Source organism: Mytilus edulis, chromosome 9 (assembly GCF_963676685.1).
Source record: "Mytilus edulis chromosome 9, xbMytEdul2.2, whole genome shotgun sequence".
Taxonomy (NCBI): Eukaryota; Metazoa; Mollusca; class Bivalvia; order Mytilida; family Mytilidae; genus Mytilus; species Mytilus edulis.
The window spans coordinates 31,621,835-31,645,177 of record NC_092352.1 but is presented as its reverse complement, the minus strand read 5'-3'; the positions used below and the strand labels follow the sequence as shown (position 1 = coordinate 31,645,177).

Sequence of the window (23,343 nt, the reverse complement as noted above, 5' to 3'; positions counted from 1 at the left end):
ACTAATGGTACATTCTGGTCAAATAAATTTATTTTCCAAATTAACAGATAGATATACATAAAATGAATGTAATTCTTTTCTCAAGTTGTGCGAGAAAAAAGAAAATCACAAAAATATTGAACTCCGAGGAAAATTCAAAAAGGAAAGTCACTAATCAAATGACAAAGTCCAAAGCTCAAACACATCAAACGAATGGAGAACAACTGTCATACTCCTGACTTGGTAAAGGCATTTTCTTATGTAGAAAATGATGGATTTAACCTGATTGTATAGCAAGCTAAATCTATGATATTTATGACAGTCCCAGCAAATTTCATTATATATCTATTGCATACAGCTAGCTTTACATTAGTAGGGGGAGGGACAACTTTTGAATAAATTAAGTAGAAACAGTTAAAAAAATAAAGTATGTTAAATACAATGGACCATATGACCTATTAGGATACCTTCTGTCATATGATTTGTGTCGAGTTTTGAAACATAGAAACAAATCAAGGAATATAGACAAAAGTGTCTGTAAATAAACATGTGTGTCATACTTTATGTAAAGTTATTTTGAAGATGATATTTACTATTTTGAATTTAGTAATTTTGAATGCTAAAATGCTATTTAAATATGTATTTGAATATTTCTGATAAATGTATTTTTAACTTTTAAGTTAATACTTTTTATGGTGGAAAAAGACTAAAATTGAAAGCAAATAGACATCGACAAAAGAATCAACATGTTTCTTTTAAAAGCACTTTTTTGGCTTCGAGCATCACTGAAGAGACATATTTTGTCGAAATGCGCATCTGGTGCAACAAAATTGGTACCGTTGATTTTATTACTACCACTGGGTCGATGCCTCTGCTGGTGGACTTATTAGTCCCCGACGGTATCACCAGCCCAGTAGCCAGTACTACGGTACTGGCATGAAAATACGGATTTTTTGTGTTATTTAAATTTGCTGTTATAAAATATTAGAAATTATTATAAATTAAGGAATGTAACTCCCTCATGAAAAGCTCTGATTCCTTTCACGAATTTGACTATACTTTTTGGACCTTTTGGATTATAGCTCTTCATCTTTTATATAAGCTTTGGATTTCAAATATTTTGGCCACGAGCATCACTGAAGAGACATATTTTGTCGAAATGCGCATCTGGTGCAACAAAATTGGAACCGTTGATTTTATTATTGCATTTTGAAGATACGGTATTCTCACTGAATTTTCAATTTTATTTTATATAAAGTTTGTTTGAATTTTCTTCAATTTCTTCACCTATAAAAAAATTGGTAAAAACATTCAAAGAAAATGTGAGGACCACTATCTATTTTCTGCATTTTCCCCCAGCTTTTTTGTTTCAATTTCACATACTTTTAATAACATGAAACCAATAATATTATTTAAATCAAGATTTTAAGGTAGCAGTTGGTTTTCTTGCAAAATGTCAGAACAATGCTCATGATTACCAATATTTCATTTGTTGATCAGACAGAGATATAAATACTTTCTACAAATATTATATGTGCATTGCTAAAATGATTTGGTCGGCCCAATACAAAAAAGAAATAATTTTTTGGCTAAAAATTCTTGCTTGGTTTGTCCAAAACAAAAAGGTAATTATTTTTGGTTACATGAAAAATAAAAGGTGTTTGGGTGTTTTAGTGAATTTTTTTTTGTTTGAAACTTTGCGACTTATACAATATACTTCCATTTGTTTTTTAAAAACGCACTACATTATGTTTTATTATAAATTGTTGTAAAATATGTTTTACAATTGTTGTAATAAATCACTTCGGACGCAAGAAAATATTAAACGTGTTGGTTTCATTTTATTTTTATCTTTCATGCCTAGGACTGCCAGTTTTACTGTCGGGTGTTCCCTCCGGGTACTACGGCTTACTTCACCAATAAAAACTGGCCGCCCAGAAAAAGCCAATAGTGCCGAAAGAAGCAAAAAAAAATAAATAAATCTATCAACTAATATGGCACGGAGTATATCATATTTACCTTAGAATGACTTTCATCATTACTCAATTTATCTTCGGTATCTGTTTCATGAAGAGCAATTTCTTCATCTCTTTTTACTTTGTCATCACTTTGTTCATTTGTATCAGACATTCTTCATCTTCATCGTCTGAAAAATATCTATATATTAATGGGATTCTATCATCTCTATAATTCAATTAAAAATTCTATACGGAACAAGCAATTTAATGATATCAAGCCTCAACTATTTTCTATACAACAAATGTAATCCTCAGGGAACTGGTAAGACATATATGATAAAATAAACACAAAATATATTAAATTTGAAATCTTTGGGAGAGCTAACAACCAAAACAATTCATCAAACAAATTTTAAATACGTTGAAATAAATCAATTGTTTCATGAAAGTTGTAAAGCCAATCTGATGTTCCTGAAATAACTACGATCATAGGAATTCAGTATCACTACCACGGGTTAAATCAAATGAAATCCTGTTATTGTTTGCAGACAACAACGAAAAAAATATAACATAAAATAGATATCATTACATATTAAAATTAGGTCCTGCTATGAAATAAGTTCTAGTCCAGTGGCAAATTGATATGCATATTCAGGACGGGAACATGTTAATGTAATATGAATATAAACCATGTGTGTACTAGACCGTTACACAAACTAAGTCGGAATTTCATCGTGTGCAGAAAGGTAAAAGAGCACAGGGGTAGATTCAGTAAATAAATATACGTCATCAGGGACCGCCCATTTAGGGGAGAGCTTTCTGTATAACACTGAAGTCATATGCTCTTCTGATTGGTAGATAATGTTTGTAATAAATATTTTTTGGAAGATGGATCAAAACTAGAGTTGAAAAAAAAAAATGCTAAATGTACTTTTTTTTTTACTACAGGGTTGAAAATGGGGGTCAGTATAGGAATTCAGTGCGAATCTACATTGTTTGTAAACACGGCCATGTGAATGCCCAAAAATGCCGCATGACCCTATGTTTTTATTAATGCAAAAGATAGGGCTACATTTGTACTTTCATGAATGTTATATGAAAGTTTCCAATTTTAAAGGTAAATCAGGTATAAATTTAATTTCATACATAGATTAGCATTAAAGTCAATGGGAGATTTTTACTGAATATTCCCCCACAGGAAACATCTCACCTTACCCGGACACATTATTCTGACTCCCAGCCAACCAGTCTTCGGCCTGACTCTTAATATTGCGTGTTTAGCTAATTAAAACAGTCTTTGGTTTGACTGGCCGAGGTTTGAACCCGCCACCTCCCGCACTCAAGGCTAACACGATATCACGAGACCTCCGAATTGGTTATATAGACAACTGAAAATCCATCTAAAAGAAATAATCCATAAAGAGTAGAATACACGATTCGCTACAAATTTGAGGTTTTGGTATACAATTAGGCATATTTTGTTAAAAATAAACCGCCACGGATATTTCAGCATGTTACACCGGAGAATAATTTATCAGAACGATAGAGTTCAGCATCGACAACATATTTATTAAATTGGGAGATTTTCTAGAAGAACTAATTAAGAAGAGTGATTTTGACGAAGGGAAGACCGATCAATATTCAGGGTCAACTTCACAAATTTTACAGGAAGGACTGGAGCTATAGGTTATAAGTTCTGGCGTTGTGTATCATTTTATATACTTTCCATTCGTTCTGTTGAACGTTACGTTTGTCCATTTGGTTTTGTCAAATCTCAGTCCGTTTGTGTTTTCTTTATAGAAACCCAAAACGGAGATACAATGTGTTTTTGATTTCTTAAATTCAAAATTTAAAGAAGAAAAGTATTTTGATTCGTTTTTTATACCCCGCCTACGATAGAAGAGGCTGATTATGTTTTTTGGTTTGTGTGACGTTCGTCTGTTCGGTCTGTTCGTTCGTTCGTCTGTCCCGCTTCAGGTTAAAGTTTATGGTAAAGGTAGTTTTTGATGAAGTTGAAGTCCAACCAACTTGAAAGTTAATACACATGTTTCCTATGATATGATCTTTCTTATTTTAATGCCAATTTATAGTTTTCACCCCAATTTCATGGTCTACTGAACATAGAAAATGATAGTGCGAGTTGGGCATCCGTGTACTATGGACACTCTTGTTTATTTTGTTTATTTCATAAACAAAACAAAAAGTAAAAATGAAAAACCACTTCCGTTTTCCGTATATTCTATTTTATTTAAACTGGCATGAAATACGTAAGAAAGCAACAAATTATAAATTATCTAATTCAATTTTAGCCTTTTTATAAGGTCGATACAAGGACATCTTGACCTGAAAAACGTATATTGACTGAGAACGATGCCCGAGGTCGATCTACTTCTTTGGTCGATATATCCTGTGTCGACCTCATACAAAGGCTAGAATTATCATATTATTAATTTCCGACCATAAGTGTATCAAAATTGTCAGTGTTATATATTCTTTCATTTGATTATGTTGGATTTTAATAGATGTCATATTGTTTCCTAGACAAGAACAACATATATGTTGTTATGCCATTAATTTTTTATGTTTTTTTAGTAAACCTTATGTATTTGAAGATTTTTTCCTTTAGATAATCGATCATAAATATACTTTGAACAATATTATGAATTTTATTAAATAAGGTCTCAAAGTGTAACGGCTTTTAGATATTCTAAAAATAACCGTACATCAGCTTTTTGCTAACATGTATCCACCGTTTTCTATCTAGCTTCGAAAATATAGCATAACACGTAACTACTCCTGAAGGAATCAAATTAGTTAAAATATACAAAATAAATATTATCCAGTAATACAAAGTTTAAGGAAATAATAAATGATAAGACAACTCCTTATGGTAGTTATTAACCATTAATGACGATTTCTTAATTTAATAACTGATATATATATATATATATATATATATATATATATATATATATATATATATATATATATATATATATATATATATATATATATATGCATCTACTTGTATTTTTGTCCAATCTGATGAGTTAAGCCTTTTTCAACTGATTTTTATAGTTCGTTCTTATGTTGTACTGTTATACCACTGTCCCAGGTTAGGGGAGGGTTGGGATCCCGCTAACATGTTTAACCCCGCCACATTATTTATGTATGTGCCTGTCCAAAGTCAGGAGCCTGTAATTCAGTGATTGTCGTTTGTTTATGTGTTACATATTTGTTTTTCGTTCATTTTTTTTACATAAATAAGGCCGTTAGTTTTCTCGTTTGAATTGTTTTACATTGTCTTATAGGGGACTATTATAGCTGACTATGCGGTATGGGCTTTGCTCATTGTTGAAGGCCGTACGGTGACCTATAGTTGTTAATGTCTGTGTCATTTTGGTCTTTTGTGGATAGTTGTCTCATTGGCAATCATACCACGTCTTCTTTTTTTATGTGTAAGCATAATATATCCTTGAATAAACCATAAATTTAATAAAGAAGCCATTGATGATATATATTATGGAGTAAAGATAGTATGGAAGCAAACACATGTTATATATTTAACCCAATCTCCTGTCCTCATTTGTAGCGTTATGCCAACACATGGCAGTGCGCTGACTAATAGTGTATACAAGTTGTAATTATGCACACATATAAATGTACATAAACTTTATACATGTTATCGATATCTATTAAATATTTTCGGTTATCAGTATTTTGAGAAACTCTTTACATATTGACATAAATCATGACACTATGTATATCTATGATTTGTTTTATAACTGTCATGTTACCTTGCCAACATTGTAGAGTAGGAACCCGGGTTAAAAGTTTTTATAAATATGACATTTAAGATAATTCCTGGACTTAGAATATCCAGCTCATTTCACTAAAAATCATAACGTTTCAGTATACATGTAACTCACCATCAATTTTAGTCGTAAGATTTTATGTGTTCTACTAGTAATTGTGTATATACATGTGACATGAGACAAATAAAAAATCAAATGACTATACTTATAAAATATTTCATTGAATTATGCTTGTGCATACGAAGGTCTGCAAGTTTGTTGTATCAAACATGATTATGTGGTTCATTCAGTGAGGAACAACAGGGTAGAACAGTAACGATATTTTCGCCATTCTTGATCTCCAAAATATAGAAAACTGCCTTTTGATGTTGTCCAAGCATGTACGATGACCAAGCCTAGAAGGAGGAGAATCAAACTTCACTCTGCTAGTTTATGCAATCTCATAAATTATACAAGTAACAAGTTTATCATTTTTGTAAACAAAATTAAATCAACTCACTTGAACATGGTGCACATTTTTATTTCTAAATATGCCGTTGAACGTAAGTACAGGCATCTGATTGCAGTATCAGATAACTACTGAATTAACATAGTTACAAGGTTGAACAACATAGTTGTCTTTTTGACATTATAAATTAAATGCTTTTTACTTACTGCTAATTTTTGTATAGAATTAAAATATCCAAAAAAACATTATCCTAATACAGTTAAGGGTACCATATAGATTGCAAACCTAGCATTTATCTCACTAAGACAACGGTTGTTTAATCAATTTCATATTCTATTGTGCAGTTGAAAAAAGATAAACTATATATACTTCCTGGTAATGACAATGCATGTGATAAATAAAGTAAGTAAACTGATCAAACTACTACTTGTACCAACGTGCACCAAGTGCAATTCAAGATAATTTCACCTATAGTCTCAGAACAATTAAACGTTCAATTGAATAGTAAATATTTACAAAACGGAATACATAGTTGATGATTATTCGTCTAAACATGATAAAGTCAGAAAGGTAGCTAGTTAGTTTCTGTTATTTATTATTACTTAATAATAAACAATGAGGTAGATGATAAAAAAGTGAAACAATTGATTATACGACTGTGATACAAGTTGGAGGTTTTACTAGCTATAAAAACTAGTTTTGACGCACTATTTTCTTTGGAAAAGGTCGGTACTCAGTCAGAAAATTGATATTTTGTTTTTCAGTTTTTTTTTCAGATTTCCCCTTATATAAATTTACCTCGGAGTTCGTAATTTTTGTCATGATTTTCTTTTTGATAAAGCAACATAAATATCGACTAAAGTAAAGAAAGGTATATCAGAAGATATTTACTTGAAAACTAAAAATCGCTGATACTTTAAATAATCACAAGCGACTTCTCATACTTGTGAGTCTGTATATTTACTACTAGTATCCCTGTTTTTCATATAGGTGTAAGAAACTTTATCTTACAATATTTCAATACACTATTAGTAGTGGTGTTACGTACATTGTTTAAAACAATACATTGCTGAGGAAAAATCTTAAAGGTTCCAACAGACGAAAATTTATGATAAAAGATGGAAATAAATTCTTAAACCACATTTCAAGCTAACAAGTTGTTACTATTGGCATTTGTTTTGTATAGAACAATGAAAGTATGTTCTTAATACAAACGATATTGACGACTTGATAACTTTAATAGGCCACTAGTCTAAATACCACATGTTAAGATAGTCAGTAAGATAAATTCGTTACATGTTGTGCTAGTAACCTAATACGATGTATATGGGGTCAGGAAATTCCATATGTGAATTCAAACTTTGCTCTCACCCAATATGGAATTTACTGACCCCATTTAAAAAAGTGTCTTGATTTACAAATAATACAAGTTAGAATTTGTTTCAGAACGAAAATGAACTGTTTAACTGACATTTTCTTTATCAAAACAAGGCAGAAGAAAATTGTGTGATTTAAATAAAGATGCAATAAAATATTTGAAAAAGAGAGGGATTGTTTTCTGTTTTGGTCATCTTATGTGATTGAAAATACAATTTTGCAACAACTACATTTTTCATTATTTGCAACAGTTAAACCTAAGAAATACCAGTAGAATATATTGTTAAAGAGTAAAATCACACAAATACTGAACTCTGAGGAAAATTCAGATAGGTAGAGATAGAGTCCATCAGTTATCACCGTGTCACAATCTCAATCGTAACAAAAGTTAACAATTATTTAACAAAAAAGCACTAAAAAGCATATAGAACGAAATTCATAACAGTGTGGTCGACAGTAAAACGTTTATTAGTAATTATACTGAAAAGTTTACCTTTAACTTGTTTGTCGTGGGCGATTATTTTATGCTCACTCAGTCTATCGGAGGCCTTCAAGTGGGGATTTAAATAATCATTTGTTACAAATTTTGATACATAAAATGAAACTTTCTTTTCACAAATCATTTAAGGAATTTATTTTAAATAATTGTTATACCATCACTTACAACAGTTTCACTTTTAAGAATATTAATGTCCAGAGCTGATATCAATAAATAATAATAATAAAAAAAAAGTTTATTCATGGTAAAAAAAAAAACAACAACTTTTAAGTTAATAGGGACCCGCGTTATTTCAGAAAATATCTTATTGATTAAAAGAACAAAAACTTCTACGTTGTGATCATTTAAGAGTGGCCTTCTATTTATTCAATGCTAACCATGTGGGCTTTTTTTTTTATATACCATAAATCGATTCGTTCATTCAGATATTTGTCAGTTTGCCTTGGCATTTTTCTTACAAAAATTACATCCATGTGATGTATTCTTTTCATGGAGAATGAATGTTGCACCTTATTTTATTTGTTATCGGTTTTTTTGTGTGTATCATTGACGTATAAGACAACCTGAATCTTCTTTATTCAAATTTAAAACATACGAGATGGCAATTATGACACAAAATAACTAAATTAAACTTACAGCAGAAGAAAGATAATGAACATCGCTTTTATCGTCTTCTAAATATCGAAGACGCGTGGTCTTTTTAAAAATGATGTAAATTTATAAAGGAAACAACAAACAAAATAGTTCGAATATTTATATTGGAAAAAGTAACGGTGTGTAAATCATAACAATTATTTTATTTCAATGAAAATCAAACTGTTGAATTTTTTACGCTGCGAGCAAATTTTTAATTTTGGTCGCATTTTGAAAATCAATAAATCTTGTATTCTTGTTGGAAGCTGCACTGTGTAGTTTATACCCGTTTTTTTCAATGCCACACAAATCTAACACAGACAAAAAAAAATGGTAGGTTCAAGAAATAATTGATACAAACTATACTTTATTGTAGTTTTAACATGGGTAGGCATTATATTCGTGATTATTTTTTCCCGAGCGATATCGAAAAACTATTATAAAAAGTGTCCTAGTTCAGTGAAAATGTACGTCATACTTATTTCCTAAACAAATAAATAAACAAACATTAATTAACATACAACACTACCAAAGGCCAGAGACTCCTTACTTGTATGATTTTGTAAAAAAAAATGCATCTTTTTAAAACAGTCGAAAACAAAATTGTCTGTCCAATGGAAAAGTCGAAGCCCAAAAAAGATGAACAGTGCATTATAGAAACATAGAAGCTGGTTGCAAAAGTTGACGACAAGATCTATTTTATAACTTGAGTAGGGCCTAATACTATTAACCTGAAATAAATATATTTATAGCAATTCCCTTGATACGAAAGATCTACATGTTGCCTTGGACTTTTTTTTTCTTTTTTTTTTTTGCTCTTTGGTTGGAGTTTTGTCTCAATGACAATTCAATTTTCATTCTTATCATAGATATAACTGCATGTTAAAATAAGAATATGAAGTGTGATAGACAATCAGACACATTCTTTCCAGGGACCAACAGGCGTTATCAAGCTATAGGTCCCCGTATGGCCTTCGACCATTAGCAAAATACACACTTTATAGAATGAAAGCTCCAAGAGGTCTTGGGATGAAAAAAACAAACATAAAAGATGAGTGAGAAAAAAAATAGGGATACCGCATGGAAATTGGAAAATGGTCCGCAACATTAATTTAATCAACTCACTTAGTTGAAATTAAAGACATGGCGAATTTTAGCCTTTGGCAATGGATGTGATGTATGTTTAAAAAAAAAATCATGGTTTGTTTGGACATTTTTATAAATTAAGTCTTGTTTTTAAATTATTTGCAAGTAAGTTTTAAGTCATGAACAAATAATCACTCACAGAAAAACGTCAAATCCATCAACAAAAGATAAAAATTAATAGACGACCGACAACGCACAGAATATCATGTATGTGTTCCGGACCATATGAGTATTTGGACCATACGCATATATCATGACCATAAGGGTATACTAATATGGTCCAACCATACACGTATGGTCCAAATACTCATAAGGTCCGGAACATATGTTATTTGCGATCACAAATGCACGAAGACGTCCATTTCTATGTAAATTGGGTCGATTTTTTTATATAGATAAGATGAATGCGTTTCTGTTGCCAAGTGTTTTTCATAAGTATAGTAGCAGTATAGCAGAACGGTTTAAGTTTCCTATTTACACCAAATGATACATTTTGCCAATACAATAACGTAAATGCATGCAAATTTTACAAGGTTTAATCCAAATAGCTTTCTTACTATCCAATAACTTTCAAGTACGAAAAAGACAGGGCAGAAGTATATTTTGTCTTTATGTTTCGTATTTGCACAACTTTTGAAAGTGGATTATGCATTCGTTCTAAAATAAAATTAGACCAGATAAAAGTTAAAAGATTACATAACTCGACAATCGCAATTGTTAAATCCGAAAAAGATAATCAATCAATACATGCATTCAGTAAGTCATTCTTTTTTCTGAAAGAACATGGCCTTGCGATATTTTATTATGAAAATTGATTGTCGAAACATAACAAAAACACAAGTAAAGGACGTTTAATTAATCAATATAAATCAAAACACAAATTCCTGATTAGTATTTCGAATTATTTTATATAGGCGTTGAGAACCTTTGGTGACCCCACGGTTTAAATGTTTATATTAAGGACGTCGTGAGCAATGGGCGTTATAGACGAACGTTCACCTAATCTGTCCCAGTCAATGGGATATTAAAGTGCGCCAATCAATGTCCATAGCCACACTGTTATGAATTCGATACTATAAAAAACAACCACGTTCATTGCTTACTTATTTATGTATTTAATTTATGTATGCTAAATCAACCCATAAGGGATTGAAATATTCTAAGTCCTGTAAAGAGTTGCCGCCGTCGATCAATGACAAAAAAATTGATTTAAAAAATGACAAAGAATTTCTGTTCTGTGGGTATTTTCCATATTATCCATCATATCAATCATGCGTTTATATGAAGTCAAGATACCTGAACTACTTTATTTTGTAATTACAAATCATGCACCTCATTTAAGGCTCAAAGCTTTTATAAATCAGAATTATAATTTACCTTATATAGCCTATTAGCTGGCAATGACAAATTTTTGTCTGTTTATTCCGTATTTAATAATTATCGATAAATTCAAGGTACACAAGATATAAAACACGTTGTAAAATCGACACTGAATTGGTAATCTTTACAATTTAAAAATAAATAAAATAAAAATAGCACAGGGCTTTGAAAACCTTAGGTTGCAAATTATTTAAATAACAGTATTTCATTTGATTCTCCTTTGCCTTAGTTTTATTTTTGAGGTTCCGGTTATTTTAGGTTTTGAACTGTTATCTTGGCCTGGAGAATCACCGTAGACACAGTATTTATCGAAATGCACACCTGGTGTAGTAAACTTGGTACCATTAATGTTATATCCAAAAAGATGCAGTTTGATACCCAAAGAGACAACTAGTCAAAATGAAGTACAAGACATTTTAGGAAAAAAAATCGTTAAATGGTGGTTTGAACCTGGTTTTGTGACATGCCAAACCTACCGTTGTATGGCAATGTTAGATACAACATAAGAATGTTAAAACTTTTTCAACTGCACAGGTTAGTCTGTAGTATGTGGATATATAGCCTTTTTTGTTATGATGGACCATAAAAATAAATTTAGTCTAAGTTTAAACTTAATGAATATTCTTTTGTTTGGAAGTATATTCAAATAAAATAAGATACTTTTGACAGGAAAAATATTTTTGTTTGATTACCTTTCTGTATTTCAAACCTCAGCTAAAGTAACCAAAATATATCGTGTTCTCAATTTTATTCAAGCTTTCCGACATTTTATCCAATGGTAAACGTTCAAACGTTTTTTGAAAGCAACCTTGTCTTTATTGTTTTATTTTCCAATCTACAAACGAACTTGACCGGGCCAGAATAGGTGGTGTTACATCCATCTTACAAAGTCTATCCAAATAATTGTTGCAAAAAATGTCGGACAAAACTGGTAGTGTGGGTGTCCTATACTTGTAGTGAGGTGAAAGTATTTTGGCTTCGTGTTGAAGGCTTCACTGTGACTTTGAGATGAATAACAGCAATGAAAGAGCCGTTCCCTTGTTTTTTCATAGATTTTAGTGTTTTGCATGTATTGATTTTGTGTCATGGATAAATACCCAATATTTCTTGTTTTTCTATTAGAATGTTGAAATATACAATGTCACATAATCGCCTATCCATACAGTGACCGTGTCTGTATAAATGATCTAACATGTTCTAGAGGTTCCGAGAATCTTTATTCGAAAGATATCGAATGAACACTGCCAAAACTCACCAATATAATGGTATGATCACCTTAGGGATACGCAATAAAGAATGACTAGGTGGTATCAAAATAGTCCTTGCAACTTTATTAACCTTCTAGAATAATGAAAAAAATACTGTTATGATAAATGTTTTATTAGTGTATCTAAATATCAGTTTAATGATGAGCATTGTGTTATCATTATATTGTATTGTGTAATTATAAGGATTTCTAACAAAACAAACGTGCTTCAAATGTTTGATTTAAGTTAATAAAACACATGTAAGATAATATATATGCAAAATAACATATGAAAGAAATAAGACAAACAAAACCTTTTCGATTTTAGAACACAATGAATTTCATGACGAAAAACATGAAAAATACGGTTACTGGAAACGCCAGTTCATTTGTGTGTTACTCATTTTCATTTACTACATAATCTATTTCACAATTATGTCTACAAATACATTTCAACATTTGACGTTATATTTGAATATGGACGGATAGTATACTTCACTTCAAAATGATGATGATAGTAAAATACAATGATATAATGGGTTATTTTTAAGGAATTATTTTCACCGGTATAATTCGAAAATTTATTGCTAACAACAATTTTTTCTCTTTTTAAATTTGCAAAAGAGAGGCAAAATATTCCAAAAGGATCTTCAAACTAATAAAGATTAATCAAACACATAATGTAATAAAAAAAAAATGAAAGACGACAAAAATACAAAAATACAATCCACAGTACACCAAACACGATATTTAAAACAAAAGATTTGCATATGGTTAATAAAGTTTTATTTTTTAATTTGTTACCTTAATTGTCAATACAAGTAAGACTTCAACATTTAAATACAATTTTACTTTTTCAACGCTCATTTCTTAAAGCGAAATATAAGAAAGCATTGAATTGTTGATAAAAGGAAACGATACCAATAGTACTAATGGAATAATAATCACATGCGAATGAAAAAAATTTCTTTATAAACCATGCTGCAATAAAGAAGTTTCAATGTTATATGTACTGAACATGCCATAACTGATATGGATATCGGAAATGTATGAAGTCGAAATAAAAACAACTATCAAAACAGAAAACGTTTCTAGGTTGCACTTTGTAAATACAGCTGTTTCTCAAAACACGCCTCTTTTGGCGAGATCTTGAATATTCATAGAAATTAATATTGTTTACATACTGGTTCCCAGTTATGCTCTCTGTATTCCATCTCACAGAGACATTACTTGGGAATGTTACCAGTAAATAAACATGTGTATATTGTTTACATTGAAATCTGTGGTAAACTTTCATTCGAGGTAGGGATACTAAAGAAAATTAGTGTTGTTTAAACTCTTAAGAAGTTCAGGGCATATAAACGTTGAAAATATGCCGCACAGCCCTTTATTTTGACCTTTGAAAAAAAATGTGGTGCATATGAACTTTCAATTCTAGGATAAGATTTTTTTTCAAAACTTCATAGTAAAAGTGGTACAATTTTAGCCGTATAAGGAGTTCCTATGGGAAATTGCATTGTCAATATTTACAGAAATGCAACCTCTAGATGAATTACGCACGAGGAAGTTTCGACCCTTTGCATAAATTTTATTAAATTCAAACAAAATGCTGAGTATGAAGCTTTTAAAAAGTATACTTCTGATAGCAAAACCATACACATTCAATTGGTTACTTAAAACTGACGTTCATGTGTTAAATTTTATTAACACAATACTGCTAATTCGAGATGTTAAAAACATGAGTACCCGTTCTTAGAGATGTTACAACCGTGTACTACTAAAAGTATCAGATAATAACATGCATGCCAGTGGTCATTCACGAGTTATAAAACGTAATAGTTGTAAAATTATTGTAAATTAAAATCATATTTTAGAATTTCGGAAGCGTTTGAAGCAGGAGATATTTTTCCACTGCCCCTACTGTCAAGAACATAGTACGGTATTTGTGTTTCCCCTTAAAGTATTGAAAGCATTGGGTGATACATTTTTAAAATCGTGATATTAGAAATTACAAACAAATACTAGTTGCTCCAGTATTGCAACGGTAATCTTAGTTTGAAACCTATTACATGCCTAGATTAACTCATCATAAAACCAAGATTAAAGTGTTGTACCCCTGCACGTGCGTTACGTCTACGAAAGATTCATCACTAATGCCCTTATAAAATCAGTTAGACAAACAAAATAAGGTACGAAATCGGAGGGCATTAAGGACCAATAATTCCAAAAGGGTTCTGCCTAATACAGCTAAGGTTTTCTCTTTTTGAGTAGAACATCCTGTGTATTTCAAAAAATGAAGGTAAAGTTTGTTTTCAATTGATTGAAGAGATGTAACTGAAGGTACACGGTTATCTTAGATTAGAAATGTACACTTGTTTTAATAACTAGGCTTTCGAAGGTTTATAATTAAAATATAGTATATTACATATAGTATACTTAAATCATTATTTTAAAAGGACATTCGGGCTAAAATTATATGTTAAACTAATTGTCCCCCAACACAGCGATCATTATAATACATGTTACAAAATCACAATTGGTTTCTATATTATATTCTCATAGACTGTTTTACAACTTGTAAAATATAAGATAATAATTAACTTGGCAACAATCAAGTCAACAATCAAATAACACAAAAAATATACAAACAGAATTAGTGAAAGGTAACATGGGACATATATATTATTTTTGTCGTTCAAAATTTTTAATTATCAAAAATAGTTTGTTTCTTGATATCATATCAATATCAACAAATCATACACACAAATGAAAAGATAATGGTTATCATAATGTAACCAATTTTTAGAATATGAAAATTGTGTACAAGGTGTTATTTATAAATAAAAATATGTGTACCAGTTGTGGACGTCTAGAAAGTCTACATACAAATGTATTTCGTAATTATATCCACATAAAAAAATTGACATCATTTCTTTCAATTCGAATATTTACATTTCAGAAACGTATAAAGATATAAAAATGTATGTTCATTTCTCTGCAATGATATATCTGTGTATGAGAGATGAGCAAAGGTCTACTCAAACGAGCAAACTTAAACTGTGTTGTAAATATTCAGTTTTGCGTTAAGCTATGATTTTTTCTTGCGACATTTCTTGATAAATGTTTGACATTTTCCATAAAATTCCCAAATTGCAACCAATATAACAGCCACAACAAGAAGTAAAAGTACTGCCCATAACAAAATGTTTGATGTTGTAAGGTTAGGCGCTTCTGAATTTTGCATTCTTTCTGAAGTCTTAATTCCTCCTGAAACATGAATAAATTTAAATATTGTATTACAACAAACTAAGAGGAAAATGAAACTGAATTAAAATAAAATAGAATGATATAAAAAGTGATCAGTTTTTGATAAAGGAAAAGGATTTAGTTTTCTTTATAATTCATTTATGCTAAATATCAATAATGACCACTCTCCACCATTCTAAATTAATCATTTTTATTCAGTAATGCAAATAGTTATCAAAGGTACCATGATTATACATATTAAATAACCTGTATACCGAAGTGCTTTGTCAATTTCAAGTCTCAATTTCTAAAATTAACGATAGGATAGATGCCAAGGAAACATATGTGCCGACATAATCACAAATATAATTACAATGATCTTAAAAGGTCATGCAATAAGATATATACTCTTAATGTCACGGAACGACAAAATTATTTTAACAATTAAAATTAATAATTGCTGGAGTTGCCAGCAATTCTTAAGCAATATTTGAACTACTATTTTTAATGAAATCTAATTTTACAGAATATGGATTTAAGACTTAATTCCATTTAAGATTTAATTTTGACAGCAGCTAACAAGCGATGTTTTAAAAACAAGGTTCTATTTCCTTCGGAAATGTTGTAACTACAATTCCCATCCCTTTTCATGAATGTGACCTACCGATTAAGACTATTTACAGGGTTTGTGATAACATGAGCAACAGAACGGGTGCCACATGTGAAGCAGGACCTGCGTAGCTTGAGATCACCCCCAATTTTTTGTTGGGTTCGTGTTGCTTAGTCTTTAGCTTTCTATGTTGTGTCATGTGTATTATAATTTATCTGTTTGTCTTTTTCATTTTTAGCCATGGCGTTGTCAGTTTATTTGGTATTTTTTACCCTGTTTTTGTAAGCGGTAATACTTGACAGCCGAGGAAATGTAAGTACCGAAACACGTAGTAAGAAAATGACAAAAAAGAACATACATGTATAACCAAGTTGCGTTCTTTAAAAATGAAATGCAATCGTCAACCTATAGCTATCTGATTGTTTGCCATGAAAGATCAACTATTTTTGATATAAAGATGTATGGTTTCATCGGATTTCTATTATAAAAGATGACATTGATTTTTATTTGTACTTTGTTCAAGAAATAATTTCTCTCTCTCCAATCCTTCTTTCTCATTCAGTAGATACCAATACAATATGGTTAATAGAAGGCAACCACTGTATGTTACTTTCTGGTGCGCTATTATGGAAACAGAGAACGTTTTCTTACTCAATAAATAAAGTTCTGATATCAGATGTCTTTTGTCGAACAAGAGCTAGAGTAAAGTGATATACTTTTTATAATTACCTTTCATCATGTTCGTAGCTGGAACGGACAAACCACAACTCGGATAATCACCAGTCATTGCTTCTGGAAAAGACACAAAATAGTACTACCTAAATATTGTTTAACTTTTGATCTACAAAGCAACACATGGAAATCCCTTGAATTGAAATAAAAACTCTAATCCGTCTTAAATGAGCATATTTTTTGCCATTAGCGGTGTTTCAACGTTTGAGAGGTATGTTGCACAAAGTGTTTCAGAAATGAATCTTTAATATGACTTGTGTATATATTGCTGATTTTTTTCTGTTTAGAACAAAGTCAGGAATGATAGTTGTTATCCATTCGTTTATGTGTTTGAGCTTTTGATTTTGACTTTGCCTTTCCGGTTTCAATTTTTCCTCAGAGTTCGGTATTTTTATTTTGTTTTTACTTTTTACACCCACTGTCCAAAATTAAGAACGTGTTGACTGGTCCTCAAGTTTATTTATTACTGCAACATTCTGTATGTAATTTCACCCTGTCATGATCTTTCAAAAAAGTTTGACAAAAATACCGACCTCCATGGAAAATTCAAACAAGGAAATTCCAGTAAAACAGACAAAATCAAACGTTATCAATTTTCGGAACACATACCACCAAGATTAAGTTTTTAGCCTTTACAATTCATAGTAATCACGGTAGATTGAACTACGTAACAATAATTCTCTCTTTCTTTACTTATTAAATAATAGAATTTTATTAAATGAAAATTAAATTCATTTATTGAATTAACATATACATGTATTGAGACTCGACAAATCGAGTCGTCCTTACTCTTATCATGCTAATTTGAGCATGTGACAGCCGAGTAGTAAAAGTCCGTGCAATTTAACGGTCTCTTTTACCTTGAAAACCGAACAGAGTGGACGTTAAAAAATTAAGAGAAATATTTTACATACACTATCAAGATAAGTATTGTTTTAATTAGTTCGTTTAAGAATTCATATTTTGAATTTAATTCGGATTTAAAGATTTCATTTATGTTTTTTGTAATAATTAAATTAACTTATTACTTCGTTGAATTTAACGTGCGGATGGGCCACGTGGTATTGGAAAATTTTAAATGAATAATTTTTACTAGTACATGCATTGCCTAAATATTTTTAATTTCACATTTTAATTTATCCTTGATGCAGAATGTAAAAGTATTATACCTGTTATAATTCGTAGAGGCAGGTATGTGTATGTTTACAGATTAAGTTAATTATTCTTATTTATATATTTTACACGTCATTCTCGTGATATACATGTACCGGTGAGACATTTATTTAGATAAGAGACAATTTAAGGAATTAAATTATTGATTTAAGATCAAATGATTGAGTTGATAGATATAAGTAAATTAATATTGAAGTCGATGCATTGATACTGTTATAAAAATAAGTTAAATTAAGAGACAGATGATACTAATTATGTGATGTTAGTCAGTACTTCAATTTTTAACCTATTTCGTTTATACAAATGCCTAGAATTGGTCGACGGAGAAATAGGAATGGGCGCGTACGAGTGCCCGTTGTTGAAGCTCAACCACCAGAGAGACGAGGCGGAAGGAGGAACCGTGCAGTTGCTGCACCAGGAATTCAAGATGTGGGGGCAGTTGTTGGTGAAGTACAAGCACCTCTTCCTCAACCAATCCAGGCTCCTTTGCCTATTGAAAGACAACCTGCCTTGCAAGGTCCCGTAACACCAGCGCTGAACGTACAAGCGTCATTTGCGCAAGTTGAAATTCCAGCTCCTGTACCAATGCCTAATCAAAATTGTGAGATAAATAATGATCCTATACTTATACCTAATCAGTCAGAATGTGATGTTTACGTATCTCAAAATTTAAAAGAAAAAGTATGGAATAGAGAATACATAGATTTGTCATTACTTCTTTATCAAAACTTTATTAGTCAAATTGACAGACTTCAAAATGTTATAAGTTATGATAATGCAGTCGGTTCACTTGTAATCACATCAAACAAAAACAGCAAAGTTAAATCTATTCAAAACATTGAGTCATGGACTGATGCATTTATAAACTATATGAAAATATTTATTCAACGTTTTCCAAATTTAGCTAATGAATTGACCACTTATATGTCAATCATTAGAGGTACACAAGTGTCTTTTGAGAAGATTTATTGTTATGACCAGCAATTTAAATTAAGAATGGCAAACAATCCTACAAGATCTTGGTCTTCCATTGATGGCATTTTATGGTACACCGTCATAGCTAATGGGGAACCGGAGGATAATACAATTCAACAGGCAAGTGTAGGTAATCGACCATGCTATGATTACAATTTTAAGGGAGCTTGTCATCGACAAAATTGTTTTTACACCCATTTATGTATGGAATGCGGAAAGGTCCACCCTTTCGCTGGCTGTCCACAACAAGCAAATAGCAACAAGGCATATGCTCGTGCTCAAAATGCAGCCCGAGGCACATATCAAAATACAGTAAGAGTTGCTAGAAATTTTGCACCTAGAACTCAAACACATTTTCAAAGAGCAGCGAATTCGAATCAAGGATTAAGACGTCGAGGAAGCAGATTCCCTGCCCTTCGAATGGCCGCACCACACACATTTAACAATTAAATTTTATATTTTTCAGAATCTTTAATTAATCCGCTGGACATATAGTGTCTTGGCTTTACCCCGATCAATGTCACAGAATTAAATAAACTCCTTTTCAATTACCCTAATCATTCATTTGTACTAATATTGTCCACGGTTCAAATGTGGAAATTGGAAAAAAGGACATTAAATCCGCCTTCAGATTGCTAAATATTTATCCAGGGGACTTTGATCTATTAGGGTTAAAACTTAATGAATATTATTTCATAGATAAATCATTGCCTATGGGGTACTCAGAATCAAATTGCTTATTCGAAAAATTTTCAACTTTTATTCAATGGGCTGTCATGAATGAGTCCAATTCAGATAATCTTGATCATTATTTGGATGATTTTTTATTTCCAGTAAAAGCAATACTGAGGATTGTAAAAATCTGATGAATAGTTTTGATAGAGTATGTTGTCGTCTTGGAGTCCCAATTGCTCATGAAAAAACAGAAGGCCCAACAACAAAACTTAGTTATTTAGGTTTACTTATAGACACAGAAACAATGCTAATACAAATTCCGGAGGACAAAGTATTAGAGTTAAAGTCGAAAATTAAATGGGTATTGGGTAGGAAAAAGATCACTTTAAGGGACCTACAATCTTTGTGTGGGTCATTAGCTTTTTGTGCAAAAGCTCTACCTGCCGGCAGAGCATTTAGCAGACGAATTTATTTGGCAAGTAGTCACGCAAAGAAACCGCATCATTATGTCAGAATCACAGAAGGCATGTATCAAGACTTATTGGTATGGGAATTGTTTTTAGACAAATTTAACGGCATTAGTTACATGCTTGACATTGATTGGACTTCAAATTCAGTTTTACAACTATTTACTGACAGCGCTGGTGGTTCAACAAAAGGTTGTGGCTGCTATTTCCAAGGTAAATGGGCTTTTCTTAAATGGCCTGTAGAATGGTCTGGTACTGAAGTTCTCAGGGATATATCATATTTAGAAATGATACCTATTGCACTATCTGTTTATTTATGGGGTAATCTATTTCAAAAAAAGAAAATTTTATTTAATTCGGATAATAATGCCGTGGTTGAAATTTTAAATAAGAAGACGTCAAAATCTATACGAATTATGAACCTTGTTAGACACATAGTATATTGGTCGTTATTTGGCAATTTTCACATTTGTTTCATTTAGATTAGAAGAAGGTTTAGGAAATACATGGCCGCCCAGTATTTCGCATTTAGTAAATTATGTTGCTTATTTATCAAAATTAGGGTATGCTCCTGCAACGGTTAAGGTGTACTTATCAGGTTTAAGCTATTATTTACGAATAAATGAGCTCACAGATTTGATTTCATCGTTCATTATACAAAAAATGTTGAAAGGAATGAACAAATTATATGGTGTAGTAGATAGTCGCAAACCTATAACTTTAGAAATATTAGCTCGATTAATAAACTCGTTGCAATTTGTCTGTTCTTCAGTATATGAATGTACGTTATTTAGATCCATGTTTTCATTAGCATTTTTTGCATTTTTGAGAATTGGTGAAATTACAATTAATAGAAATACGCAACATGTCATTAACAATGACGATGTCAATGTTTCACATCATTCACAATCTGCATATATCACAATTCCCTTTTCGAAAACAGACCAAAAAGGTTTATCTACAACATTAACAGTTGAAAGGTTTAATCAAGTAGATATTTGCCCGGTGAGATTGTTATTAAACTTTATTTCAATCAGACACAAAAACAATGGACCATTTTTTTGTCATTTTAACAAAACCGGTGTAACACGATATCAATTTTCTAGTGTACTATGCAAGACCATGAAATTTATTGATTGTAATCCAAATGAGTACAACACGCATTCATTTCGAATAGGTGCAGCTACACATTTTGCTATGAATGGCAATACTGATGAAGACATTATGACTTTAGATCGTTGGAAATCTGCATCCTTTAAACGTTATATAAGAATTGAGCTAACCAAATAACTTATAATTTCAGCTTGTCTTAGTAATGAAATATGGATTATTGGTTCTTCAATAATATGCAGTGCTCGTGATCACTCAGAGAACAGACCTTCAGATAGTAATTTAGGTCTTTTAAAAAATAATAATTGGTTTTTGCGATGGGCAGGCAAATCTGGTATGAAATGGGACGATGTTGTTGGCACCGTTAACAGCATAATCAATTTATGCAGCAAAATTCCACATGCGTTGATATTGCATTGTGGTGGAAATGACATAGGAAATGTACCATGTGGTGCTCTGCTATATCACATTAAATTCACAATAGCAATTCTGTCTCAAATGCTCCCAAATTGCTCTCTTATATGGTCAAGCATTCTTCCCAGGCGTTCATGGCGTTACTCAAGCGATGACCATGCCATGGAAGTTACAAGAAAGAGAATAAATAGGGGAGTGAGATCTGATATACTCCAACATGGAGGATACGTTATCAAATATCCAGATTTTGACGACCGTCATCCAGCGCTATATTCTGACGATGGAGTTCATCTATCATTTATTGGAAATGATATTTTCTTGAATCAAATTCAATCAGCACTTGAAACATTCATAAAGTATCCACATTGTGTTGTATTTCCTCACGATCACCTTTAATTTAAAATAAACATAGTTCATATTGACAATGGATGGAAATACATTTATTTTGTGAAATTTGGTTGTTATATAAATGTTGAATTCGCAATATCTTTTATTATTTTGACTGTTTAAATGTTGTTAAGTTGATTATAGAATTGGAGATAACTGAATTGTCATGGGTAAATTTTGTGGCGGATTATCATTCTGTACTAAAGTCCGAATTATAATTTTGGCGAAATTTACTTCATTTTATGCAGACTATGGATAGCCCAGCTGCTAATTCTGAAATATTGCTGAATGGACCGCCCTTCAGACCTCAAAATGTTATAAGTTATGATAATGCAGTCGGTTCACTTGTAATCACATCAAACAAAAACAGCAAAGTTAAATCTATTCAAAACATTGAGTCATGGACTGATGCATTTATAAACTATATGAAAATATTTATTCAACGTTTTCCAAATTTAGCTAATGAATTGACCACTTATATGTCAATCATTAGAGGTACACAAGTGTCTTTTGAGAAGATTTATTGTTATGACCAGCAATTTAAATTAAGAATGGCAAACAATCCTACAAGATCTTGGTCTTCCATTGATGGCATGTTATGGTACACCGTCATAGCTAATGGGGAACCGGAGGATAATACAATTCAACAGGCAAGTGTAGGTAATCGACCATGCTATGATTACAATTTTAAGGGAGCTTGTCATCGACAAAATTGTTTTTACACCCATTTATGTATGAAATGCGGAAAGGTCCACCCTTTCGCTGGCTGTCCACAACAAGCAAATAGCAACCAGGCATATGCTCGTGCTCAAAATGCAGCCCGAGGCACATATCAAAATACAGTAAGAGTTGCTAGAAATTTTGCACCTAGAACTCAAACACATTTTCAAAGAGCAGCGAATTCGAATCAAGGATTAAGACGTCGAGGAAGCAGATTCCCTGCCCTTCGAATGGCCGCACCACACACATTTAACAATTAAATTTTATATTTTTCAGAATCTTTAATTAATCCGCTGGACATATAGTGTCTTGGCTTTACCCCGATCAATGTCACAGAATTAAATAAACTCCTT

At 31.4% G+C, this 23,343-nt stretch overlaps 4 protein-coding genes across 7 annotated transcripts in view; 1 reads left to right on the top strand and 3 right to left on the bottom strand.

The window, feature by feature from the left end:
- The window catches only part of LOC139488103 (uncharacterized), a 37,068-nt gene extending 30,493 nt beyond the window's left edge, over window positions 1-6,575 (bottom strand). Inside the window, exons 1-2 of the mRNA XM_071273490.1 lie at window positions 6,407-6,575; window positions 1,999-2,125 (exon numbers count right to left, since the gene is read on the bottom strand). The gene's annotated coding sequence lies outside the window, so the exon portion shown is untranslated. The remainder of the gene's footprint in view (window positions 1-1,998; window positions 2,126-6,406) is intronic.
- LOC139488104 (uncharacterized) overlaps window positions 1-23,343 on the bottom strand; it is a 185,271-nt gene that overhangs the window by 70,681 nt on the left and 91,247 nt on the right. The window lies entirely within an intron of this gene.
- LOC139488102 (uncharacterized) overlaps window positions 12,600-23,343 on the bottom strand; it is an 83,323-nt gene continuing 72,579 nt past the window's right edge. For 3 of the 4 annotated variants that reach the window (XM_071273487.1, XM_071273488.1, XM_071273486.1), the window contains exons 10-11: window positions 17,067-17,129; window positions 12,600-15,748 (exon numbers count right to left, since the gene is read on the bottom strand). In XM_071273487.1, the coding sequence (XP_071129588.1) occupies window positions 15,570-15,748; window positions 17,067-17,129 (242 nt within the window). In that variant the 3' untranslated portion in view covers window positions 12,600-15,569. The remainder of the gene's footprint in view (window positions 15,749-17,066; window positions 17,130-23,343) is intronic. The other variant, XM_071273489.1, reaches the window with a different exon arrangement.
- On the top strand, window positions 17,765-22,569 carry LOC139488107 (uncharacterized). Its single transcript, XM_071273497.1, has 2 exons — window positions 17,765-18,843; window positions 21,663-22,569. The coding sequence occupies exons 1-2, from the start codon at window positions 18,546-18,548 to the stop codon at window positions 22,277-22,279; spliced, it is 915 nt and encodes a 304-aa protein (XP_071129598.1). The 5' UTR covers window positions 17,765-18,545; the 3' UTR covers window positions 22,280-22,569.